The sequence below is a fragment of the Nycticebus coucang genome, chromosome 8, assembly GCF_027406575.1.
Source record: "Nycticebus coucang isolate mNycCou1 chromosome 8, mNycCou1.pri, whole genome shotgun sequence".
Taxonomy (NCBI): domain Eukaryota; kingdom Metazoa; phylum Chordata; class Mammalia; order Primates; family Lorisidae; genus Nycticebus; species Nycticebus coucang.
Window position 1 is genome coordinate 41,640,994 of NC_069787.1, and position 25,539 is coordinate 41,666,532.

The following is a 25,539-nucleotide window of genomic DNA, read 5'->3' on the forward strand; positions in this document are numbered from 1 at the left end:
AGCCTGGGCAACAGAGCAAGATCCTATCCCTAAAACAAAACAAAACAGAGTAGGGTGCATAAATTCTAGCACTCTGAGAGGGCAAGGCAGGTAGATCACCTGAACTCAGGAGTCCAAGACCAGCTTGAGCAAAAGTGAGACCCTGTCTATAAAAGGAGCTGGGCATTGTGGCAGACACCTATAGTCCCAGCTACTTGGGAAGCTGAGGCAAGATCACTTGAGCCCAAGAGTCTGAGGTTGCTATGTGCTACGACACTACGGCACTCTACCTAAGATTACAAAGTGAAACTCTGTCTCGGAAAAAAAAAAGGGCCAGGCACAGCGGCTCACGCCTATAATCCTACCACTCTGGGATGCTGAAGCAGGTGATCACCTGAGCTCACAATGAGATCAGCCTGAGCTACAGTGAGACCCCGCCTCTAAAAACAGCCAGGCTTTATGGTGGGTGCCTGTAATCCCAGCTACTCAGGAGGCTGAGGCAAAAGAATCGCTTGAGCAGAGGAGTCTGAGGTTGCTGTGAGCTATGACGCCACAGCACTCTCTCTACCAAGGGTGACAAAATGAGACTGCCTCAAAAAGAAAAAAAAAAGACAGTCTGCAAATTGTCTGAAGATCTGAAGATGCTATGTCTCAGCATCTTCAGTTGTATTCATCTTATCATAATTTCTTACCATCCCTGCTATTTAAAAAAAAAAAGTATAATTGGGCAGCACCTGTGGTTCAGTGGGTAGGGCGCCAGCCTGAATACCAAGGGTGGCGGGTTTGAACCTGGCCCTAGCCAAACTGTAACAACAAAAAAAAAGCCGGGCGTTCTAGCGGGCGCCTGTAGTCCCAACTACTCAGGAGGCTGCGGCAAGAGAAATGCTTAAGCCCAGGAGTTGAAGGTTGCTGTGATGCCATGGCACTCTACCAAGGGCGATAAAGTGAGACTCTGTCTCTAAAAAATAAATCAATCAATAAAATAAAATTAGCTGTTGTTTCTGAAGAACAAAATGCACCAAATGGAGGATAAATGAGCCCTGATCAAGACCATCCCCACTGAAGATTATTTAAAAAGGAGAAAACTGAGATGAAAAGCTATCACAAGGCTCACAAGGTGTGAGCCGGGCACAGTGGTTGGCTCACACCTGCAACCCCAGCCCTTGGTTGGCCAATTGCTTGAGGCCAGGAGTTGGGGACCAGCCTGGGCAAAGTAATGAGATCCTGTCTTTGTGAGGAGAGTGGAGCTGTCACAAACAGCATATCAACCAGCAAAAATCAGATATGCACATTTGATAATACAAAACTGTCAGTTTCTGTAGGTTTCCATTTTAGCTAGATAAGCATTTTTTTTAGTCTAGTGACTGTAAAAGTTTATACTTTCATGTAGCCAATAACTTATTTTCCTCTTGTCTTCTCTTAGTCCTCCCAAATTTTCTCACAACTCACCTGTGTGGTTTTTTTTAGCAGAATTCTTTTTGTTTGGAAAATCCTCCCCCTTCCTCTGACTTCAACCTGAAAACATCTCCCCATAAATACCAATCCGTCTGATTTTATGGAAGTTGTTTCATATCCTTGCAGCAGAGGCCTAGTCTATTTCTTAAAGCTAAATTCATTGTGCCTCATAAACATAAAATCATTCAAACCACAGCCAGGCACTGAATCACCTACCAACACGCACCCTTTCTGCCAATGAGTGGCTCATCCAAACATATTTTTCTGGTGGTGACCTTGTGTTTCCTTCATTCTTCTGGCACCTGTATTTTCAAATCCACAGAATTTTGCCCACCCTACCAAGTTCATAAAATGTAAACCATTTTCTGCTATAAATTCTGTTTCCCAAGGCTAAACAACCTTGATAAATGAAAGGAACTATGAACAGAAATGAACTATGAAAGAATTAGTGGCAATAATATACTTTAATGTGTCTAACCCTTTGCCCATTGTCTGAAGAGATAGAAGAAGGAAGGAAGAAATGTGCTTTACAAATACTTCATAAAGATTAGGTCATTTGATCTTTGTAACAACTTCGGGAAGCAGTCAGGGCAAGTATTTATTACTCCCATTTATAGATGAAAAACCTAAACTTCAAAAAGGTTTAAGTGACTGGCCCAGCCAATTCCACATGACCAGCAAGTGTCTGCCTAGGACTATATTAAGGTCTTACATCTTCCAACCCAAAGGTTGTCTACTATTTATTCTCTCCCTATGTTTCTGTCTACATCCAAGTAGCAACCTCCTAGAGATTTAGCATCTCAAAGGGAGGGTAGATCTCTGCCTTTTAGGACACCATCTCCCTTCAGCTAACAAGGAGAAAGCCATCTCAATCTTCCCAATGGAAAATAATGCCTTTCTCTTTTACATACCACTCTTAACAACTATTTGTTTCCAAAATAATTCTCAACAGTTCCTCTTTCAAAAAGACTTACTCATGGCTCAGTGCCTGTAGCTCAAGCAGCTACCAGAGCTGGCGGGTTTGAATCCAGCCCGGGCCCACCAAACAACATGACAACTACAACAATGACAACTACAACCAAAAAAAATAGCCGGGCATTGTGGCAGGCACCTGTAGTCCCAGCTGCTCGGGAGGCTGAGGCAAGAGAATCACTTAAGCCCAGGAGCTGGAGGTTGCTGTCGTGAGCTGTGATGCCACAGCACTCTACCCAGGGCAACAGCATCAGCAATTTTCTTAATAAAATTCGAGCTGATAATGGGCGGTGCCTGTGGCTCAGTCGGTAAGGCGTTGGCCCCATATACCGAGGGTGGCGGGTTCAAACCCGGCCCCGGCCAAACTGCAACCAAAAAATAGCCGGGCGTTGTGGCGGGCGCCTGTAGTCCCAGCTACTCGGAGGCTGAGGCAAGAGAATCACTTAAGCCCAGGAGTTGGAGGTTGCTGTGAGCTGTGTGAGGCCACGGCACTCTACCGAGGGCCATAAAGTAGTGAGACTCTATCTCTACAAAAAAAAAAAATAATAATAAAATTCGAGCTGATAAAACATGTCTCAGTCTCAAACTTTACAGCTAAAATAACAAGAACACAGAACAGTTAAATTACGCAAGATAATGTGTTGGGGTTTTTTTTTTGTGAGTCATTGTCTTTGTGTTTAGTCATCGTTATACAAACTGCCATTTTCTACCCTAAATTATTTTATGTTTTATTTATTTATTTTTGAGATAGAGTTTCACTTTTGTTGCCCCTGGTAGAGTGCTGTGCTGTCATAGCTCACAGCAACCTCAGACTCTTGGGCTCAAGTGATCCTCTTCCCTCAGCCTCCTGAGTAGCTGGGACTATGGGCATCCCCCACAACAGCCAGGTATTTTTAGAAACAGGGTCTCTGTCTTGCTCAGGCTGGTCTCCAACTCCTGAGCTCAGGCAATCCACTCACCTCAGCCTCCCAGAGTGCTGGAATTACAGGCATGGGCCACCGCACCTGGCCTTTATTTTATGTTTTAAAGAAATAAAAATGGAATCCTAGTACATCTTTCACCACCTAGCTATGCACTGATCTCCAAGTCCTCAAAGTTATGGTTCCAATTTTCATACTTACCAGCTTTACACAAACAGAAAATGAGACACAATAAGACTACAACTTATTTATTCACTCAACAGATACATATGAAATCCTATCAGATACCAGGGAGGGGAAACCAAAAGTGAACAGAAAGTGTCCCTCCTCACAGCCTAGAGAAGAGAAAAAGTAAAGAAATAATGACACAAACTGATCAAGATTAAGATGGGGAAGGCTGAGTCTGAGTGGCTCATGCCTCTAATCCTAGCACTCTTATGAGGCCTAGGTAGGAGGATTTCTTTAGTTCAAGTGTTCAAGACCAGCCTAAGCAAGAGTGATACCCTATCTCTACTAAAAACAGAAAAAAATAGCCAGGTATTGTGACAGGTGCCTGTGGTCCGAGCTAGTTGGGAGGCTGAGGCAAGGGGATCTCTTGGACCCAGAAGTTTGAGGTTGCAGTGAGCTAGGCCAATGCCATGGCACTGTAGCCTGGGGCAACAGAGTAAGATTCTGTCTCAAAAAAAAAAAAAGATTAAGATGTGGAGAAGAAAAAAAGATTTAGGTGGGGGTAGGCGCATGCCCTGGAGCAGTGGAAATCATGAGATGCTTCCTGGAGGAAGTGGTCTGTAAGCATTTATAAGCATCTGTTTCTCTCTCAGTACAAAATAAACCTAATAGACTCAACTTTATTCCTTAAAAGGATATATGATATACTTGTAGTCAAGTCAAAAATCTAACAACAGAGTTAGAGCATCCTTTAAAATAACTAAAAGGGCGGCATCCCTAGCTCAGTGGGTAGGGTGCTGGCCACATACACCAAGGCTGGTGGGTTCAAACCCGGCCTGGGATAGCTAAAACAATAATGACAACTGCAACAAAAAATAGCCAGGCATTGTGGTGAATGCCTGTAGTCCCAGCTACTCCAGAGGCTGAGGCAAGAGAATCGCTTAAACCCAAGAGTTTAAGGTTGCTGTGAGCTGTGACTCCATGGCACTCTACCCAGGGCGATAGCTAGAGACTCTGTCTCAAAAATAAATAAATTAATTAATTAATTAAAATAAAATAACTAAAAGAGTGGAACTGGAATTTTCTAACACAAAGAAATGATAAATGCCCCCAAGTTATGGACACCCCAATTACCCTGATTTGATTAATTTGAATTGTATCCCTATATTAAAACATCACATGTACCCTATAAAGATATACAACCGGGCAGCGCCTGTGGCTCAGCGGGTAGGGCGCCGGCCCCATATGCCGAGGGTGGTGGGTTCAAACCCAGCCCCAGCCAAACTGCAGTAAAAAAATAGCCGGGTGTTGTGGCGGGCGCCTGTAGTCCCAGCTACTTGGGAGGCTGAGTCAAGAGAATCGCCTAAGCCCAAGGATTTGGAGGTTGCTGTGAGCTGTGTGACGCCACGGCACTCTACCAAGGGCAATAAGGTGAGACTCTGTCTCTACAAAAAAAAAAAAAGATATACAACCATTATATACCCATAATAATTGAAAATTCTCATAGCAGAGGCAGAGGTGGGTGGATTGCCTGAGCTCAGGAGTTCGAGACCAGCCTGAGCAAAAGTGAGACCTTGTCTCTAAAAAAATAGCTTGGCTTTATGGCAGAAGCCTGTAGTTCCAGCTATTTGGAAGGGTGAGGCAAGAGAATGGCGTGAGCCCAGGAGTTTGAGGTTACTGTGAGCTATGATGCCACAGCATTCTACTGAGGGCAACAAACGAGACTATCTTAAAAAATAAATAAATAGGTGAGGCGCCCCTAGCTCAGAGGTTAGGGTACTGGCCACATGTTCTGGGGCTGGTGGGTTCAAACCCTGCCCAGGCCTGCTAACCAAAAGAGAAAAAAAAATAGCCCGGGGCAGCACCTGTGGCTCAGTGGGTAGGGCGCTGGCCCCATATACTGCCCCGGCCAAACTGCAACAAATAATAGCTGGGCATTGTGGCGGGTGCCTTTGGTGCCTGTAGTCCCAGCTACTTGGGAGGCTGAGGCAAGAGAATCACCTAGGCCCAGGAGTTGGAGGTTGCTGTGAGCTGTGATGCTATGGAACCCTACCAAGAGTGATAAAGTGAGACTCTGCCTCTAAACAAACAAACATAATAGCTGGGCATTGTGGCGGGCACTGTAGACCCAGCTACTAGGGAGGCTGAGGCAAGAGAATCGCCTAGGCCCAGGAGTTGGAGGTTGCTGTGAGCTGTGATGCTATGGAACCCTACCAAGAGTGATAAAGTGAGACTCTGTCTCTAAACAAATAAACAAACAAACAAAAAAAATAACTGGGCATTGTGGCGGGCACCTGTAGACCCAGCTACTAGGGAGGCTGACGCGAGAGAATTGCTTGAGCCCAAGAGTTTGAGGTTGCTGTAAACTATGATGCCACAGCACCATACCAAGAGTGACAAAGTGAGATTCTGTCTCAATAAAAAATAAGTAAATAAATAAATAAAAATAAAAAATCTAATAGAATTATTCTTGACTACCAATCCTAAAGTTCAACCTTTAATTTGTACTTCCTTAGGCACAAATTATAGCAAGTTTAATCAATTCTGTCCTATAGAATAGGATTAAAGATACACCCAAAGAAATAAATTGCCATTTTAAAAAAGAATCATTTTCTTAATTGGAAATGAATGCTTTGAACAACCCAAGCCCTACAAAGCATAGCTGGTGGAAGAGGAAACTGAGGTTCAAAGAAGTCCCACTTTATTACAGAATGAAAGGTCTCTTTGAAGTCACCAGAAGAGCTTGAACAAAAAGAGAAACAGAAGGCTATTGTGGGCCTTTAACATCCAGATGATGAACCCCAAACACACTGCAATGGTAAACAAACAAGCCTCTGAGCCTGAATCTGATTCCGTGGCCCAACCAAACATTACAATTTAAGGAATGTCTCTCACCACTCATTACTTCCCCAAAAAGTCCCACTGGCTGGCAGCTCCAGGTTTTTTGCTATTCCCTGGGTTTATTGCTTGTAAATTATAATGCCTAGCATGCCTTTCAAAAAGAGGTATAGGCAAATGAAAACAACCACGGTTTTAAAGCCCCATAAAAGACAGTATATGTAATAGAAATGAACTCTGCTTGCGTTTACTATGAGGACCTATTACTCCTTTATGCTACTCCAGTGGATTTTAAACTCAAATAAATGCTACTGCTGCCCACTAAAGAGCAGGTTAGAAACGGAAAGGAGCACATATACACCTGCCTCAGCCGGACCCAGATCGCCCTGCACTCCATTCCTCCTTCCACCCCTGGCCAGGTCAAAAGGCTGACCTGGAAATGCGGCTGCAGACCTCAGCTATTCACTCTGCTGTCCCAACAAGCAGGCTCTAAAGTCATACTTCCATTTGGCTTGGCACACCCTCATCCCCATCGCTCAGACCTTCAGATGCAAAGAGGAAACTCTATGGCCCCCTAAAGGAGAAGACTGGCAGCAGGCAGAAGTGGATGAGAGGGTCCTGAGCGGTTCTCTTGACTACTCCCCCAGCCTGGGACTCCAACACCTCCCCCAACTCGGAGTCGTTTTCCAGAGCACCGCTGAGCCCTTTACCCCTCGCCTCTGGGGGCTGTGGTTCCCACCTTGGCCCCTCCGGAGGGCCTCCCTGTTCGCCCGGGCCCCGGGGGCCCTGACCCAGACCCACCGTCACGCCAGACCCGTCCCAGCCAGCCAACCCACACCCCGCCCTGGTCCCGGTCCGAAGACCCTGCCTGGCCCGGCCCGCTCCGGGCAGCCCGCAGCCCTCTCGCGGCCCGGGGCCGCCCCACACCGCCCGCCCGACCGGAGGGCCGCTCACCGTGTGGGACTGCAGGCTCTGGCTCGCCTCGATGGCTGCTGTCAGCGGCACAGTGTCGTCCAGCAGCACCTTTCCGGCTGGAGGCTTCTCCATGAAGGCCATCCCGGGACGCCCGGCCGCCGCCGCCTCGGGTCGCGGGGCAGGAACCGGAGGCGCCTACTCCCGCCGCCCGCCCGGCTCCACCGCTGCCGCTGTCAACACGCGCCGCCCAAAGCGCCGCCGCCACCCGCCGGCCCCGCGGGGTCCTAGCGCCGCCTATCCCCACCACCGTTTCTGTCAACACTGGCTGCCTTCTGCGCCGCCGTCTCCCCCAGGGTCCTAGCGCCCACCCGCTACATTGGTCCCGCGGCCGCCAACAAGGGCCACCCACCCTCATCTTCCGCCCCTTCCCTGCGCCTTCCAGACAATGGACCCGGGAACACTCCACCCTCAGCCATCAACACCAGAGATCCTCAGATCCCAGAACACTTTATCCTGAATGCTGGGATCCAGGAAACTTCAGGCTGAGATTTCCAAACCAAGTCTCTCAGAATTGGGCTTTTCAGATCAGGCCCTAAGATTTGAAACCCTTACAATTCGACCTCCCCCACTCAGGCCTTCCAGGCCCCAAGACCCTAAGACAGAAAAAGGGCCTTCAGGACGGGACCCTCGGTTTGAGCCCTGCAGATGTGGAGACAAGCTCTTCAGGCCCGACGTAGTGGCTCACGCCTGTAATCCTAATACTCTGGGAGGCTGAAGTGGGTTGACTGCTTGAGTTTACAAGTTCAAGACCAAACTGAGCAAGAGTGAGACACCTTCTCCCTCCCACTCCACACCACCACCCCCACCTCCGTGTGTACTAAAAATAGAAAAACTGAGGCAAGAGGATCACTTGAGCCCAAGTTGGAGGTTGGTGTGAGCTTTGACCCCACAGCAATTTACAGGGCAACAGCTTGAGACTCTGTCTCAAAATAAAATTAAATAAATAAAACAAGCCCTTCAGATTCAGATTTTACAGGGACTCTTGAACCTTGCTCCTCGGACCTTAGAACTTAAGAGCTGGACAGGAGAACCCTCAGACCTATGTTCTAAGAAGTGGAGACCCTCTGAACTACTCCAGAGACTCCAGCCTCTACTTTTAGTCTCTACTCTCTGCACCAACAGGCCTTTAAGCCCCAGAAATTTCAACCAAATTCCTCAGACTTGGGAGTATTCAGTTCCACTGTACTGGCTCCAAGAACCTCAAACCTAGAGACAGAGAACCTTGGGGTCAACTTCTCAAATCTGCCTCAGTCAGCCTGAATACGAGGCCACAATTGTGGCAACACATTTCTTCATCCTTCCCACTAACCTCCACCATGCACTGCACTCCCTTTACACACACACACACACACACACACACACACATTCTCCCGGACCACCCTCTCCCAGTGCAGCATTCCAGAATGGTGTCAGGGTAGACTTGAAATCAGATGACCAAGATACCCAGGGCTCTGACATTTACCAGCTTTGTGATCCTACGTTACCCAACCTATCTGGGCCTCAACTCCCCCATCTGCAAAATAGAGATATTATCTGTATGGAAAGTGTGAGGAATATCATAGAATGGGAAGGGGCTTGCACATAATAAAAGATGAAACAGTATTAGTTTCTTCCTTCCCCTATAGTTCACAGAAAAGAGTTAAGACAAACTTAGTCTCTATTAAATTTTTACATTTTATACAAGAAGGGAACAAAGTTTCTTAGAAATCCCACAACTACCAAAATTCGACATCACAGGAAAGACCTAGATTGTACATAAAGGTTCCTCTCTACAGATCTCAAGCCTAATGGGATTGTTGGGCAACTCCAAGTAGCCAAGTAGCCATGACAGATTGACTTCTAGGACCAAGACTCGATAAAGAGAGATGTGAAGAAGGAATCATGAAACTTCATGATTCAGCCCTAAAATAATCAGAACTCTTCCTCCATTCCATTTTTGTCCAGCAGTCTATTAAAGTAAAACCCTATGTCATTTATGGAGGATTCAACATTTTACTTCCTTCCAGTTTAAGGTAAATAGATTATTTCATTGCCAGAATCACAGAAACCAAAATCCTGTTTCAGTCATTATGCTATCATGATGTGAACTGAGCAAAATAAGGGTCTTTTCCTGTATTGCTGGTGGGAGTATAAAGTTTTCCAATCTTTTTGGAGGGCACTCATTCATTCATTCAACAATTATTTACTGAGGGCGGCGCCTAAGGCTCAGTGAGTAGGGCACTGGCTCCATATATGGAGGGTGGTGGGTTCGAATTCAGCCCTGGCCAAACTGCAACAAAAAAAAATAGCCAGGCGTTGTGGCTATTGGGAGGCTGAGTCAAGAGAATTGCCTAAGCCCAAGAGTTAGAGGTTACTGTGAGCTGTGACGTCATAGCACTCTACCTAGGGCAACAGCTTGAGACTCTTGTCTCAAAAAAAAAAAAAAAAATAGAATTTAGGGTGGCGCCTGTGGCTCAGTGAGTAGGGCGCTGGCCCCATATACTGAGGGTGGCGGGTTTGAACTCAGCCCCAACCAAACTGTAACAACAACAACAACAAAAAATAGCTGGGAGTTTTGGCAGGTGTCTGTAGTCCCAGCTACTCAGGAGGCTGAGGCAAGAGAATTGCCTAAGCCCGAGAGCTGGAGGTTGCTGTGAGTGTGACACCACGGCACTCAACCAAGGGCGACAAAGTGAGACTCTGTCTCTATTAACAAAACAAAACAAAAAACAATTATTTACTGAGTACCACTCATGTAATAGGCCTGGTACTAGGAGCTGAGATCAGGCAATATACATTAAATGCTTTGAAAATGGTCTCACCCTGTGACTCAGTAATTTTGTCTCCAAGAGAGTATCCTATGGAAATAATCAGACATCAGTGCCAAAAAACAAAAGAACTTACAAGGACAAATATCTAACATAGGGAATTAGACAAATCTTGGTATATAAATGTGAATTTTTTATAATGCTAAAAATCAGATTATGAGCTAGGCATGGTGGCTTGGACTGTAATCTCAGCTACTCAGGAAACTGAACCAGGAGGATTGCTTGATGCTAGTTGTTCAAGACCAGCCTAGACAACATAGCAAGCCCCTGTCTTTACATAATATAAAAATAAAAAATCAATTTGTCAAAGAATATTTATGATATTGGGAAATGCTCTTGATATAATATTAAATGAAAAAAGTAATATATGGATCCATATAATCCCAATATATCTATGGGAGAAACACCAGAAACAAACACAATGTTTGGTGTTGCCTGTGACTCAGTGGGTAGGGCACTGGCTCCATATATGGAGGGTGGTGGGTTCGAACCCGACCCTGGCCAAACTGCAACAAAAAAATAGCCAGGCGTTGTGGCAGGTGATGTAGTCCCAGCTACTTGGGAGGTTGAGGCAAGAGAATCGGTCAGCCTAAATACAAGGCCACAATTGTGGCACCACATTTCTTCATCCTTCCCACTCCACCTCCACCATCCACTGCACCCCCTCTACACACACATACATGGAAATTCAGGAGTTGGAGGTTGCTGTGAGCTGTGATGCCACAACAGTCTACCGAGGGCAATAAAGTGAGACTCTGTCTCAAAAAAGAAAGAAAGAAATAAAAGAAAGAAAGAAAGAACATAATGTAACTGTGAGCCTCTAGGAAACAGAATGAGGATGATTTCTTTTTTATACTTTTCTGTATTTTTCAAAATGTCTCAAATGAAAATATTAATATGATTAGAAAAAAATAATCTTAAACTGGGGTCCAGTTCTCTGTTATCAGCCACTGGTTCCATGATGTAAATTTCTGAGAGTTAAGAGGAAGCCTTCTTTGACTCTAGCATCTGGGGCTTAGCTCCATTTTTAATTTGCACAAACACACAATCCAATGGCTTAGTATGAAAAATCAACTTATCCACAGTTCATACCTTATGAGCAATTTCACGTGTTCTGAGGAATACATTTTACATACTATTTTCCAAATTAGATTTTATTTATTTTTTGAAATAAGAGTCTCACTCTGTCACCCAGGCAGGCAGGCAATAGTGGAATCATAGGTTACTGTAATCTCAAACTCCCGGACTCAAGTGATCCTCCTGCCTAAGTTTCCTAAGTGGGGCTACAGGTGCACACTACCACATCTGCCTAACTTTAAAATTTTTTTGTAGAGACAGGGTCTAATTAAGTTGTCCGGGCTGATCTCAAACTCCTGGCCTCTAATGATCCTCCTGCATAGACATCCCAAAGTGCTGGTATTGCAGGCATGAGCCACCATGCCTGGGCTCTAAATGAGATTATTTTTAATCTCATTTAAGATAATGTGATTAGCCCTGTGCAGTGGCTCACACCTGTAATCCTAACACTCTGGGAGGCCAAGGCAGGTGGATTGCTTGAGCTCAGGAGTTGGAGACCAGCCCGATCAAGAGGGAGAACCCGACTCGGCGCCTGTGGCTCAAGCGGCTGAGATGCTAGCCACATACATCTGAGCTGGCGGGTTTGAATCCAGCCCTGGCCCACCAAACAACAATCACGGCTGCAACCAAAAAATAGCCGGGCATTGTGATGGGTGGATGTAGTCCCAGCTACTTAGGAGGTGGAGGCAGGAGAATCACTCGAGCCCAGGAGTTGGGGGTTGCTGTGAGCTGTGATGCCACGGCACTCTACCCAGGGCAATAACTTGAGGCTCTGTCTCAAAAAAAAAAAAGAGTGAGACTCTGTCTCTAAAACTACCCGGGCATTGTGGTGGATGCCTATAGTACCAGGTACCAGGGAAGCTGAAGCAAGAGAATCACTTGAGCCCAAGATTATGAGTTTGCTGTGAGCTATGACACCACAGCACTTTACCAAGGGCAACAAAGTGAGATTGTGTCTCAAACAAAAAAAAAAAAAGATAGTGATTGGAAGATGACAGTGACAATATTGTAGTGATTTTTTCAGAGTCAGTATTACTAGAAGACATTCAATGTTGTCAGGTCTTATGAAGGACAAGATGGAAAACCAGCAAAGTTCTTTCCCTCCAATGATTTTTTAGAAGGATAGGAAAGACTATCACAGAAAAAATGACTTCTAGACAGCCTGTATTGAGTACTGGAATTGAGGGACCAGGTATTGGGAGAATCAGGGAAAACAGAGTAATGACAGCTAGAGTAGACCATGTGGTAGTTCATAGAAGAGTTCAGTGTGGTCTTTAAGGACAAAAGAGATTTAGTCCATTTTATCCTCCATTTAGCAGGATATGGAGAAAGAATTTTTCACTCATTCTTTTAGCAAAGAACATGTAGTAGATGCCAGATACTGTGTCAGGAACAGGAGAGTTAAAGACAAAAATGTTGCTTGTTATCCAGCTGCTTAGACACACAAACAACTGGAAACCTATATGGACATGCAGTGACAGGCCAGTGCAGAAGTTCATGAGCTCTGGGTATTGTAAAGCCATGTAGACTAGAGGACCAGAGAGAAGGATGTGTGATGGGCTGAGCAGGAGACACTGAAGAGAAGGAAAGATGGACAAAGGAGCCCTTTCACACCCGTATGTCCCTGGGCTGTCACACCTCTCCCTGATAGCTAGGTTAAGGACATTTTCAAGAGATCACATATCTCTGAAGTTTGACAACTTTGGGGAACCACTTTGAGACTACAGTGGTCACTACAACGTCTAGCCTGGGTTCTGCCACTTCAAGGAGGGACACATAAATATTAAGCAGATAATATAAGAGTAAAGGAAGGGGCTCGGGACCTGTAGCTTAGTGGTTAGGGCACTGGCCATATACATCAGGGCGGCTGGCGGGTTCAAACCTGGCCTGGGCTTGCTAAGCAACCGTGACAACTGCAACAAAAAAATAGCTGGGCATGGCTTGGCACCTGTGGCTCAGTGGCTAGGGCGCCAGCCACATACACCGCAGCTGGTGGGTTTGAACCCGGTCGGGGCCTGCTAAACAGCAACTACAACCAAAAACAGCCAAGCGTTGTGGTGGGCACCTGTGGGCCCATCTACTTTGGAGGCTGAGGCAAAAGAATTGCTTGGGTCCAAGAGTTTGAGGTTGCTGGGAGCTGCCATGCCATGGCACTCTACCGAGGGCAAAATACTGAGACTTGGTTTAAAAAAAAAAATAGCCAGGCTTTGTGGCGGGCACCTGCAGTCCCAGCAACTTGGGAGGCAGAGGCAAAAGAATCTCTTTAGCCCAAGAGCTTGAGGTTGCTGCTAGGAGGCCACAGTACTCTATGAAAGGTGACAAAGTGAGATTCTGTCTCAAAAAGAAAAAAAAAAAGAGTAAGGGAAGGAGGGAGATAGGTGAAAAGTCTGAAGAGAGGTAGGGAGAGGTAAGCAGATAGATAGGGGGAGGTTTGACATTCAAGGAAAAAAAAAGACACTTGGATGGAGTTGAAACACATAATTCTAAGTATCATGAGAATGGAAAAACAAGAATCCAATGTACTCAATACTAATATGAAGCCAGTAGACAATCTAATAATGCCCACATAAGGGAAAAATTCAAATCATTTCAAGATGGGGGTGGAGGAATGAAAGATGGAGAAAAGGGAGGAGGGTGAGAGATGGGTGTGCTTCTACTTAAAGGTACAATGTTAGGGTGTATGGCACACCTCTTGGGGGTGGGACACAATTATAAGAGAGACTCTACCTAACAAATGCAAACATTGTAACCTCATTCTTTGAACCCTCAAATTAACCTGAAATAATAATTTTAAAAAAGACAATGTTGGATGCAAGAACTAGGCAAAAAGCTACCTTCATAAACCAGAGGAAGAAGTTAAAGACAGTTTTGGTTGTGGTTAAGGGCTCAAGCTCCACAGTGACACCTGGCTCCAGCTCACTGGCAGTCTAACCTGTCTGCTTCAGCGTTCTCATCTGTAGAAAGAAGATAATGATAGCCTCCACCTTGTAGGATTACTGGGAGTACTCAATGTGCTAACGTAGGTGGAAGACAGGCTGGTACAGAAGTAATGCACAGTATTAGCTCTTACATTATTAAGAAAAGCAGCAGAAGAACCATACAGGGAGAGATAAGTTGTTCTACAGAAAGGAATTTAGGTATTTCTCTCTCTGTAAAGGAAGGAAACAGAACAGGAATTAGATTTGAAGATCAGAGTTGCAAGGGTCACAAAATAACAACCTTGTCTAGTGTTCCTTACTAGAGAAAGGAAACTGAAAGTGAGATATCAGGTATTTGATGGAATGAAGCCAGGGGCAAACTCTCAGTCCAGCCTTTCCCTTTCTCTGGAAGTTCTCAGAAGCAAGTGCCTTAAAATAAATCTCTGGTGAGCCTCATAATTTTTATCTACCCAAATCAGTGTCTTCTAGGTAATCCCCTGAGGATCCTAGACTTAACCTGGATCCCATGATCCACTGGGGACCAGGCCCTACACCCTAGTACAGCCTCATTATCCATTTGGCTTTTTTTTTTTTTTTTTGAGACAAAGCCTCAAGCTGTCACCCTGGGTAGAGTGCTGTTGCATCACAGCTCACAGCAACCTCCAACTCCTGGACTCAAGCAATTCTCCTGCCTCAGCCTTCTAAGTAGATGGGATTACAGGTGCCTGCGACAATGCCTGGCTATTTTTTGGTTGCAGCCATCATTGTTTTTTGGCTGGCCTAGGCTGGATTCAAACCCGCCAGCTCAGGTGTATGTGGCTGGTGCCTTAGCTGCTTGAGCCACAGGCTACAAGCCTCCATTGGCTTTTGAAATGGCTCAGGCCAAATGTGGGGAACTCTTCCCAGGCTAGAGCTAATCTACACCAAATGAGCTTTGTTTCCAGTCTTAGGCTCCAAAGCTAATGAGGAATGAGGGAACCTCAGCTTCTGCCACCTACATAAATACTCAAGGCTAGAAGGAAAAAAAAAAAAGTGTTTTCAAATGTTTAGATGGCCCCTAAGTTGTTTATCTAACAACTTAATGTTTGGCCAGATTGACTGAATATAATGAGTTTTAGTGAGGATGCTTCTAGACCTGGCAACTGCTCTATAAAATCAAATCATTCTACTTGTGAAAAACTGTGTTTCCCAAGAAGCATGGCCTCTCAACTCAAAATGATTTGATTTCTTTAGATAGTCATGATCTAGATATAAAATAATAAAAATCAACTCACAATCATTCTTACTTCCCTCACATGTTCATACTTTTTCACCACATCACAAGAGGATTTCACCCAGCGTTTATAGGATCATTTGAACTGCTTCACAGATAAAAACCACCTTAGAAATTAACTGTGAGTCATGCAGGGCACAGTGGCTCATGCCTGTAATCCTACCACTTGGGAGGCCAAGGCAGGTGGATTGCCTGAGCTCACAGGTTTGAGAGCAGCCTAAGCTAGAGCAAGACCTCATCTCTAAAGATAGCCAGGCGTTGTGTCAGGCACCTGCAGTCCCAGCTACTCGTGAGGCTGAGGCAAAAGAATTGCTTGAGCCTAGGAGTCTGAGGTTGCTATGAGCTATGACTCAATGGCACTCTATTGGGGGCAACAAGGTGAGACTCTGTTTCAAAAAAAAAAAAAAAAAGGTAAATCTGCATGAGTGTGGTGATTCACATCTATAACATCTATAATCCCAGCACTTTGGGAGGCCGAGGCCAAAGAATTGATTGAGCCCAGGATTTCAAGACCAGTCTGAGCAACATAGCGAGACTCTGTCTCTACAAAAAGTAAGTAAATTAGCCAGGTGTAGTGGCACATGCTATAGTTCCTGCTACTTAGAAGGCTAAGGGGAGAGACGCACTCGAACCCAGGAGTAGGTTCCACTCTACAAAGGGTGACAAAGTGAGACTCTGTCTCAAAAAAAAAAAAAAAGAAATTAACTGCAGGTGCCTCTATTAATCTTGTCGTATTATTTATGTAGTATTAACATTAGTGTTGGGTTTCTTCTAGCTTCAACTGAAAATTTCTCTGAAGATGCTGAGAATTCATGTTTCTGCTGTATTGGTAACCCAAAATAAAAGCAAAGATAAGAACAAAGGAAGTAAAACATCTGGGACTCAGATACTTAAGTGTAACCCAACATTAATTCGGCAACATTCCCATTCTACTCAGACAAAGGTAGGTAATAAATTTTGCTGAAGTGTCACCGGATGAAGAGGGTCTGGCTGGCCATCACCATCAGCCAATATGCAGAGACAGGGATAGGTCCACCAAACTTTTTTTGTTTTTTTGTAGAGACCGAGTCTCACTTTATCACCCTCAGTAGAGTGCTTTGGCGTCTCAGCTCACAGCAACCTCCAACTTCAGGCCTAGGCAATTCTCCTGCCTCAGCCTCCCAAGTAGCTGGGACCACAGGCACCCACCACAATGCCCGGCTGTTTTTTTGTTGCGGTTTGGCCAGGACTGGGTTTGAACCCACCACCCTCTGTATATGGGGCCAGTGCCCCACCCACTGAGCCACAGGCACCGCCCAGGTCCACCAAACTTTGTCAGAAGGCTGGGATTCTGAAGAAGAGTGAGAGTAGACTCTCCAAGACTGTTCTGTACTTCCATTTCCAAAATCACAGTTTCATACATAAAAGTTCAAAGCAAAGGCCACATTAACCTTATTTTAAATAATAATCAGCATAATTCAGTGACCTATTATAACATTCCAATGTCCTAAATCAATCCACCTAACCTACTCAAGATAGGCATCTTTAACACGGGAGTTGATGGGTGGTGCCTGTGGCTCTAAGGGGTAGGGCGCCAGCCCCATATGCTGGAGGTGGCAGGTTCAAACCCATCCCCAGCCAAAAACCGCAAAAAAACAAAACCCGGGAGCTGAATTTATAAAACAGTTAAGAATGGCAGACAGGATGTAAAGGTCACTTAGGACCTAACTGACCAGACCAGCTGTGTCCCCTTGGCCCTAGCCTGACTGACTCCATCTTATTCTCACTACATGTGCTTTCCTTAGTATGAGGCATTCATGGTGGCAGTCACTCAGAGTGACAGTCATCTCTTGGTAGAAAATGTTTTAATATGAAAACTTAGTAGATATAATTTAATAGCAATTTTCTTTGGAAGTAAATTGGTCTCTGAATCATCCTCTAAAAACATAAAAGAATAATGACTAATAAGTCAGCATAAAATGAAAACCTGTGATTACCTAAAAGGTATTCAGTTGTGCATTTAGCAATTTTTCTTTTTTCTAGATGAGTACACACGCCAGGTCCACAGACATGGTGGCTGTGGCAAGGCATTCTCTCTGTTGCTCAGAAAAAGAAATGAGTGGCATTTCACCAATAAGAAAATGTTTCTAATAGAGTATAAAAATCCTTCAAGCAATTTTCTAGTATATTAGGCTGAAAGTGCTTAAAATGGATATTTCTTTCTGTGGCAATCAAACATCACATAAATTACAGTCCTATAATGTAATGTAGCAAGTGGAAAGTGCTAGCACAGTTTGGCCTGAAATGTCATTACTTTTGTACTCCCACACATGACCTGGAGCAGTCAAGACCACCTCTCAATTATTTGGGAGAGATTTTCTAATTTTAGGGTTACCCAAGCCTTCATTTGAAGTCACTCTGGAGCAGTGTGGAAATCTTGGCTTTGGGAGAAAACAAGTTGTCAAAGAGAAGTATTCGTAACTTTTTACCTACTTTTTTATTCCAACTGCTTAGCTTATTGATTTACAGGAATTAAACACCATGATTCTTACGGAGTACAAGAAATGTGAAAATGCTCACACTGAGAAGCTACTTTTGAAAGTTACACAGTATAAATCAGCCAGATCTGATATGCTTCCCCAACACCATAGTTGGCCCACACATAACTTTTTCTTTTTTGAGACAGTCTCACACTGTCACCCTGCGTAGAATGTAATGGCATCATAACTTACAGCAGGCTCAGCACCTGTGGCTCAAGCCACTAAGGCACCAGCCACATACACCTGAGCTGGCGGGTTCGAATCCAGCCTAGGCCATCCAAACAACGATGGCTGCAACCAAAAAAAAAAAAAAAGCCGGCCGTTGTGGTGAGCACATGTAATCCCAGCTACTTGGGAGGCGGAGGCAGAGACTCGCTTGAGCCCAGGAGTTGGAGGTTGCAGTGAGCTGTGATGCCATAGCACTCTACCTAGGGCGACAGCTTGAGGCTCTGTCTCAAAAAAAAAAAACAAAACAAACATAACTTACAGCAGTCTCAAACTCCTGAGACTCTATCTCTACAAAAAATAAATTAGGCAGGTGTTTGAGCAATCCTCTTGCCTCTGCCTCCTGAGTAGTTGGATACAGCTGCCTGCCACAACACCTGGCTAATTTCTCCATTTTTAGTAGGGACCGGGTCTTGCTATTGCTCAGGTCTTAAATTCCTGACCTTAAGCAATCCACCTACCTCAGCCTCCCAGAGTGCTGGAATTACAGGCGTGAGCCACTGTACCTGGCCCACACATAACTTTTTATCTTTAGACTAACCCTTTTAGCACTTCTGTTCTGAAGACACATAATCACTTTTCTCCTAGAAAAAGTGGAGATGATGTGCATGAGTGGACGCCATCAACTAATTGTATACAGGAAAATCCTACAACTCTAGCAGAGAAGATGAACTTTCTTTTTTTTTTTTTTTTTAAGAGACACAGTCTCACTTTATGGCCCTCGGTAGAGTGCTGTGGCCTCACACAGCTCACAGCAACCTCCAACTCCTGGGCTTAAGCAATTCTCTTGCCTCAGCCTCCCGAGTAGCTGGGACTACAGGCGCCCGCCACAACGCCCAGCTATTTTTTTGTTGTTGTTGTTGCCGTTTGGCTGGGGCCGGGTTTGAACCCACCACCCTCGGTATATGGGGCCAGCGCCCTACCGACTGAGCCACAGGGGCCGCCCGAGATGAACTTTCTGATCATAAAAAAACTCTATAGAATGATTCCAATTGTGTTAATGCCGTATAAAAAGATGCTATTATAGAAACTGACATTGTTCCACTAATTGGAATGAAGAAAATAAAAATATTTCACCCCTAAGTATCTTTCCTTGACATATATTGAAAGGGCGGCACTCGTAGAAACAAGAGTCTCACTTAATCACCCTTGGTAGAGTGCTATGACGTCACAAGCTCACAGCAACCTCAAACTCTGGGACTTAGGCGATTCTCTTGCCTCAGCCTCCAGAGTAGCTGGACTACCGGGGCCCGCCAAAATGCTTGGCTATTTTTTGTTGCAGTTTGGCTGGGGCTGGGTTCGAACCTGCCACCCTTGGCATATGGGGTCGTGCCCTACCCAATGAGCCACAGGTGGTGCCCTCCTTGACATATTTCAATAAAGGGGTTCAGAGTCAGAAAACAAAAGTAGCCCTGCAAAACTGTTTTTTTTTGTGGGGAGATTTGCATCTGTAGAGAATCTGCATTCCAGATCTAGGGAAGGTTAACTATGAGTCTGACATCTTTAAAGGTCTGACAAATATTTACCATATATTCTCTTTGGGGGCTGCTAGCAGTGAGGTTTCATTTATGTAACAAGACCACGTTCACCAGGGAGGCCTCATCTTCATCACTTTCATAACCTCAATTCAAGCCCTTATTCTTTGTGAAGTCTCAAGATGGTATAAAAGATTCTCAACCCCATTAAGGTGTTTGGGGTAGTAACTGTGGTTCTCATTAATAAACTTGTACACTTTTTCTCCAGTTAATTTGCTTTCTGTCAGTTTTTAGCTAGTATTCAGAGGACAGAGGGGAAATTTTCCTTTGACTCCTATAAGAAACAAGACCCACAAGATGATGGAAAAAGCCAGGTAGCCCCAAGTTTTAATCCCAGGTGCACTGCATGTTAACAAGTCACACAGCATGTCTGTTTCCTTGCTTGTTTATAAAACAAGACATTAACTTCACAAAGTTGGAACAGGAGAATCGCCTAAGCCCAAGAGCTGGAGGTTGCTGTGAATCCTGTGACATCATGGCACTCTATCGAGGGCGGTAAAGTGAGACTCTGTCTCTACAAAAAAAAAAAAAAAAGACTGATGTTAAGTCCCAGGGAGTGAATTCTGCAGGAACAAGCAGTCTTGGTTTCCAGTCCATATATTGTGCCTCAAGTTCCCTATTTTGTTTTGAAGTTATAACAAATTTTCAAAATTTTCAACATGTCTACTGATTCACCATAAGTTAGGTGGATCTCGGCCTGCATGTGCTGCCTATCTGAGGCTCATGGAAACAGTAGCCTTGCTCCTCACCTAGGCTTTGGTCTTTTCTTCTCACCATTCACACACTGGAGTAATGGTACAAATGTTAATTTTAACTCACTTTGTATAATACATATTACTGCCCTCTAGTGACTAGAATAATCCTTTCTAGCAATCTGTTCCTCTTGCATTAAGAAAAAACAAAAAAATTAAAAATCTAGTTACTTATCCACCAGCAGGAGGAAAATCTCTTTTCCAGTGAATGTGATTGACCTAACCAGTTACACTTGAACTTACCTTCTTTTTTTTCTTTTGAGACAGAGTCTCACTTTGTCACCCTTGGTATGGCAAGGCATCATAGCTCACAGCAACCTCTTGGGCTCAACAGCAAATTCTTGGGCTTAAGCTATTCTCTTGCCTCAGCCGCCCAAGAAGCTGAGACTACAGGTGCCCACCACAATGCTCAACTATTTTTTTTTTAGAGAGACAAGGTCTAGCTCTTGCTCAGGCTGGTCTCGAACCGGTGAGCTCAAGCAATCCATCCACTTCGGCCTCCCAGAGTGTTAGGATTACAGGCGTGAGCCACTGTGCCAGCCTGAACTCATCTTCTTAATCAAAGCATCTAGCTGCGGTAAGCACCACCAACTAAAGCTGGAGAGCAAAAATAAATAATAAAAAAAAAAGCTGGAGAGCACAAATGGACCACTGGTATATTCTGTTATAGATGATTGTCTTAAAAAGTGTTAGTTGGCATTAGAGAAATGCAAATCATAACCACAATGAGATACCACTTCATACCCAACAGTACTTTACAGAACAATTCGACTTAGTTACCACGTGACCGAGCAATCTATTCCTAGTGAGAAATCAAAATATGACCACAGGGTGGTGCCTGTGGCTCAAGGAGTAAGGCACCAGTCCCATATACCAGAGGTGGCAGGTTCAAACCTGGCCCCGGCCAAAAACTGCAAAAAAAAAAAAAAAAAAAAAAAAATATATATATATATATATATATATATGACCACATAAAACCTCTCCTAGAATGTTCACATAGCATTACTCACATCAACCAAAAAGTGTAAATAATCCAAGTATCAATCAATAGGCTTGGTGCCTATAGTCTGGTGGTTAGGGCACTGGCCACACGCACAGGGGCTGGTGGGTTCAAACCCAGTCTGGGCATCGTGGTGGGCACCTGTAGTCCCAGTTACATGGAAGGCTGAGGCAAGAGAATAGCTTAAACCCTAGAGTTTGAGGTTGCTGTGAGTTGTGATGCCACAGCACTCTTACGGAGAGCGACAAAGTGAGTCTTAAAAAAAAACAAACCGGGTGGCACCTATGGCTCAAAGGTGTAGGGCGCTGGCCCAGCCAAAAACTGCAAAAAAAAAAAAAAAACCAACAAAAAACCAACCTCCCCCCCCCCACAAATATCAATGTATGGAAAAATATAATGGAGTATCATTCAGCCAAACAGGAATGATACACTGATACATGCTACACACATAACATGCATGAACTCTACAAACATTGGGGTTTTTTGTTTTTTTGAGACAGTCTCACTATGGTGCACTTGGTAGAGTACCGTGGCATTACAGCTCACAGCAACCTCAAACTCTTGGGCGATTTTCTTGCCTCAGCCTCCCAAGTAGCTGGGGCTACAAGTGCCCGCCACGATGCCAGACTATTTTTTTTTATTTGTTGCAGTTGTTTAGCTGGCCCAGGCCAGGTTCGAACCTGCCACCCTCAGTGTATGTGCTGGTGCCATAACCACTGTGCTACCGGCGCCAAGCCCCTAAAAACATTGTATGTAAAAGCTGCTAGTTACAAAGAATGATATACTGTAGGAATTTATTTATATGAAATGTCCAGAACAGAAATCCATAAAGACAGAAATTAAACTGATTACCTAGGGCTGGAAATGAGGAGAAATGGAGAGTGAGTGCTAATAGATGTTTCTGTAGGAGGGTGGTGAAAATGTTGTAAAATTGATTTGGTGATGTTGTATAACTTTGTGGATATACAAAAAAACAACAAGGGAATTGTATACTTACCGGTGAATTTTATGGGTAAAAACTTAGTTTCCAGTGTCTATTTTTTTTATGATTTTTAAAATAATATACATATAATGTTTATATAATAGGCGGTAGATCCACATTTTAAAGGGAGGGAGAAAAGAACCTGTACTCTTAAAATACAAACTTCTCATTCAAAAACACTAAGAGATTGACTGACATCCTGAAAGTCTGGTTATTTGTTCAACTGTGAGCCTGTTGGCTTTAAACTCAAGAAAACCCTGAACCTCGGTCAGGGGCAATGAGCAATAATAGTAGCTACTGTTTACAGGCCCAGCCCTGTGCTTAACACTGTTTACTGTCTCCACCAATAATCTCATGTGGTATACATTATCATCATTTCGTAAGTCAGACACAGTTTATATAGCTAATCTAAGACTGCACATAAGCTCTTCTCCAATAACAGGAATACTACCTGAAAGCCAAGGCCCACTGAAAGTTGAGCAAAATGCCACTCCAGCACAAATAACAATAATAAACTCCAACTCAGAAACTGCCGAATAACACAGGCTAGTATTTACTGGTAAAGGGTAGATATTTAAAGATAATTCAACTTGTATTGTCTTCAATAATTAATTAAATGCTAGATTATAAATTCAGTAAGAAACTGATTGTACAGATATAGACAGGTTTTTTGTTATCTAAGTGCTTATTTATCTACGTTTGAAATCCCAAAAGTAGAGACTTTACAGTTTAGGCCAGGGCTGCGCTTGAACCCACCCCCGCACCCCCGTATATGGGGCCGCGCCCTACTCCTTGAACCACAGGGCTGCCCCAAAAGTAGAGCCTTTAGATAACCTCAATACTTATTGAATTTAAAAAATCTAGACACTACTTGACAAACACAATGTAACCTAATCATATATACCCTTATATTAGTCTGAAATTTTTTAAAGATAATAACACATATGCTTTAATAATCCTACAAAATAATGAAAACCTAGACAGATGATGAAATCTTGCATACACTCAAGTTTGCGTGAAACGTAAGGCCATACTAGAGAGTGGACATGTGAACACTCCTGTCTCTGCTCCCTTCCCCTAATATAGGTTTCTGGGCCTATAGCCTCCCCAATTCCCCAGCCACAATGACATTGGTGTCTGAACTTACATCTTTAAACACATATTTCAGGAATTGGGGATTTCTGGGACCATAACTTTAACCCAGCCTTCCATAACAGTCTTTCTACTTTCTATTACAGAACATGACACTTCAATAACAGCAATGAACCGCTTTAGTTTTTTCACTTCTGCAGAAGCTAAAACAACTTCTCCAATATATAAAGGGGCTGGAAAGTTAATTTCCTGAGAAAGAAATACACAGCCTGGCCCTGGCATTTTAGTACCCAGGAGAGCTGAGATAAGTCCATTGATCAAAACCCCATGTACAATTGTCTTTCCGAACTTGGTGTGTTTTGCAAAATCTTCATTTAAATGCAAAGGATTGACATCGCCTGTTAACTCTGAGAAGGTAGCCACATCCCTGTGTGTGAAGGCCCTGCTAAGTTCAGCCCGGTCTCCAACTTTGACATGCATACGCTGACAATGCTGCCTGTTCAGTACTGGCTGGTTCAGGCAGACTCTCCCCCAAAGCCCAGCCCACCAAAGACGACGGCTGGAAATTACTGGGAACATCTTTCAGCACCCTCGAATTTCATAAACAGAGGCTTTTACCCTGCTTCAGTCTTCAAACATCATGCAGGGACCAAAAAATGTTTTTTGGAGTGAAGAAATGTTTCTGAAATTGCAGGCTATTCAGTCCAATACTAGTTCCCTACTATTACCAGATAATGCAAGGAGAAATGGAGAAACCTACAAGAGAAAGAAAAAGGTTAAGACAATATCCAACATAGGAAGAAAATTGCACTGAAACACAAGGCAATGAGGAATAGACTTAGTTTTACAGCATAAATAAAGCTGACACTGTAACATTTTAAAGATCATCCTGGGAGGAAGCTTTAGTTAAGTATTTGCAAGCTCAGAAAGAACATTCCAATACTTAAAACACTAGGCATTAAGCATTAAATGCAAAGTTAAGTTTTTACCATAAGACTTGCGGGTTTTATACCAAAACATCTCCCACAAAAACCAAAATTTAAGTGCTTTATCTCATATTTTTGGAAATAATAAAATCCTGGGGTTTCCCCCTTAGATTGATGTTAACCATATTACATTTATGCCAGCACAAAAATGGGACCCTTATATATTAAGAAACAACTGACCCACTGTTCATTCTTGTATAGAATACATGAAGAAACTGTCTTTTTTTTTTTAGAGACAGAGTCTCACTTTACTGCCCTTGGTAGAGTGCTGTGGCGTCACAGCTCACAGCAACCTCCAGCTCTTGGGCTTAGGCGATTCTCTTGCCTCAGCCTCCTGAGTAGCTGGGACTACAAGTGCTCACCCCAACGCCTGGCTATTTTTTGTTGCAGTTGGCAGCGGCCAGGTTCAAACCCACCACCCTTGGTATATGGGGCCAGAGCCCTACCCACTGAACCACAGGCACCACCCCTGAAGGAATTACCTGAATCACTCTGAAAGCACATTTTTTGCCTTTGTAGGATCCCAATAGGGTCAAAGAGCTCCACAATTTGACAAGACCACTGCAGAAAGGTCAAGAAAATGCATGTGTCACGAGCAGAGAAAAAATGAACTAAGAACATTTTTAAAATACACGTTTCTAACAACCACAACCATCAATTCGGAAACTACAGTTATAACCAAATTATAGTTTTGCTCTCTCTAGAGTTTAAGTTTCTGGTGGAATGTTCATAATCGCCCCAGTTTAAACTCCCAAAATCTGCTCAGCATTCACAATAACAAATTCACAATAAGAAAACTCTTCTCATTCTCAGAAGAGCATTTTTGTCTTCTTTCTCCACCAGTCTCTCTGTCCTATTATACTAGAAATGTTCCAAAGACTGTCATACCTGCTACATATTCTCAAGATGGCTGACAAAGTCTTTTCTTCATAGGTTAGGATGTCCAAGGGTAAGGCAGCATCAACCTACATATGCAATAATGCCATTAGCTGACTATCATCACATTAATTCTGAACTCTACTAATCCTGTCAACTGTTTCTGAGTTTCTCTCCTCCACAAAACCAG

The 25,539-nt window shown here is 43.9% G+C and overlaps 3 protein-coding genes across 19 annotated transcripts in view; all 3 read right to left on the reverse strand.

Annotated features, from left to right (window-relative positions):
- Positions 1-7,521, reverse strand: part of PXK (PX domain containing serine/threonine kinase like) — a 103,114-nt gene extending 95,593 nt beyond the window's left edge. For 4 of the 11 annotated variants that reach the window (XM_053599962.1, XM_053599965.1, XM_053599964.1 and 1 more), the window contains exon 1: positions 7,287-7,518. In XM_053599962.1, coding sequence (XP_053455937.1) covers positions 7,287-7,388 — 102 coding nt within the window. In that variant the 5' untranslated portion in view covers positions 7,389-7,518. Of the gene's footprint in view, positions 1-7,286 lie in introns of all 11 variants that reach the window. The other 7 variants (XM_053599966.1, XM_053599968.1, XM_053599967.1 and 4 more) reach the window with 5 other exon arrangements.
- Positions 1-25,539, reverse strand: part of RPP14 (ribonuclease P/MRP subunit p14) — a 74,478-nt gene that overhangs the window by 40,154 nt on the left and 8,785 nt on the right. For 5 of the 7 annotated variants that reach the window (XM_053599978.1, XM_053599981.1, XM_053599979.1 and 2 more), the window contains 3 exons: positions 25,362-25,438; positions 24,956-25,034; positions 23,602-24,243 (listed from right to left, as the gene is read on the reverse strand). In XM_053599978.1, the coding sequence (XP_053455953.1) occupies positions 24,187-24,243; positions 24,956-25,034; positions 25,362-25,438 (213 nt within the window). In that variant the 3' untranslated portion in view covers positions 23,602-24,186. Of the gene's footprint in view, positions 1-17,651; positions 20,176-23,601; positions 24,244-24,955; positions 25,035-25,361; positions 25,439-25,539 lie in introns of those variants that run through there. The other 2 variants (XR_008381775.1, XR_008381776.1) reach the window with 2 other exon arrangements.
- HTD2 (hydroxyacyl-thioester dehydratase type 2) lies at positions 22,399-24,066 on the reverse strand. The gene has a single exon (XM_053599976.1). The coding sequence runs from the start codon at positions 24,064-24,066 to the stop codon at positions 23,560-23,562; it is 507 nt and encodes a 168-aa protein (XP_053455951.1). The 3' UTR covers positions 22,399-23,559.

Excerpts from the sequence above, each read along its gene's own strand:
- HTD2 (XM_053599976.1), bottom strand. The coding sequence starts at position 24,066 with ATGTTCCCAGTAATTTCCAGCCGTCGTCTTTGGTGGGCTGGGCTTTGG.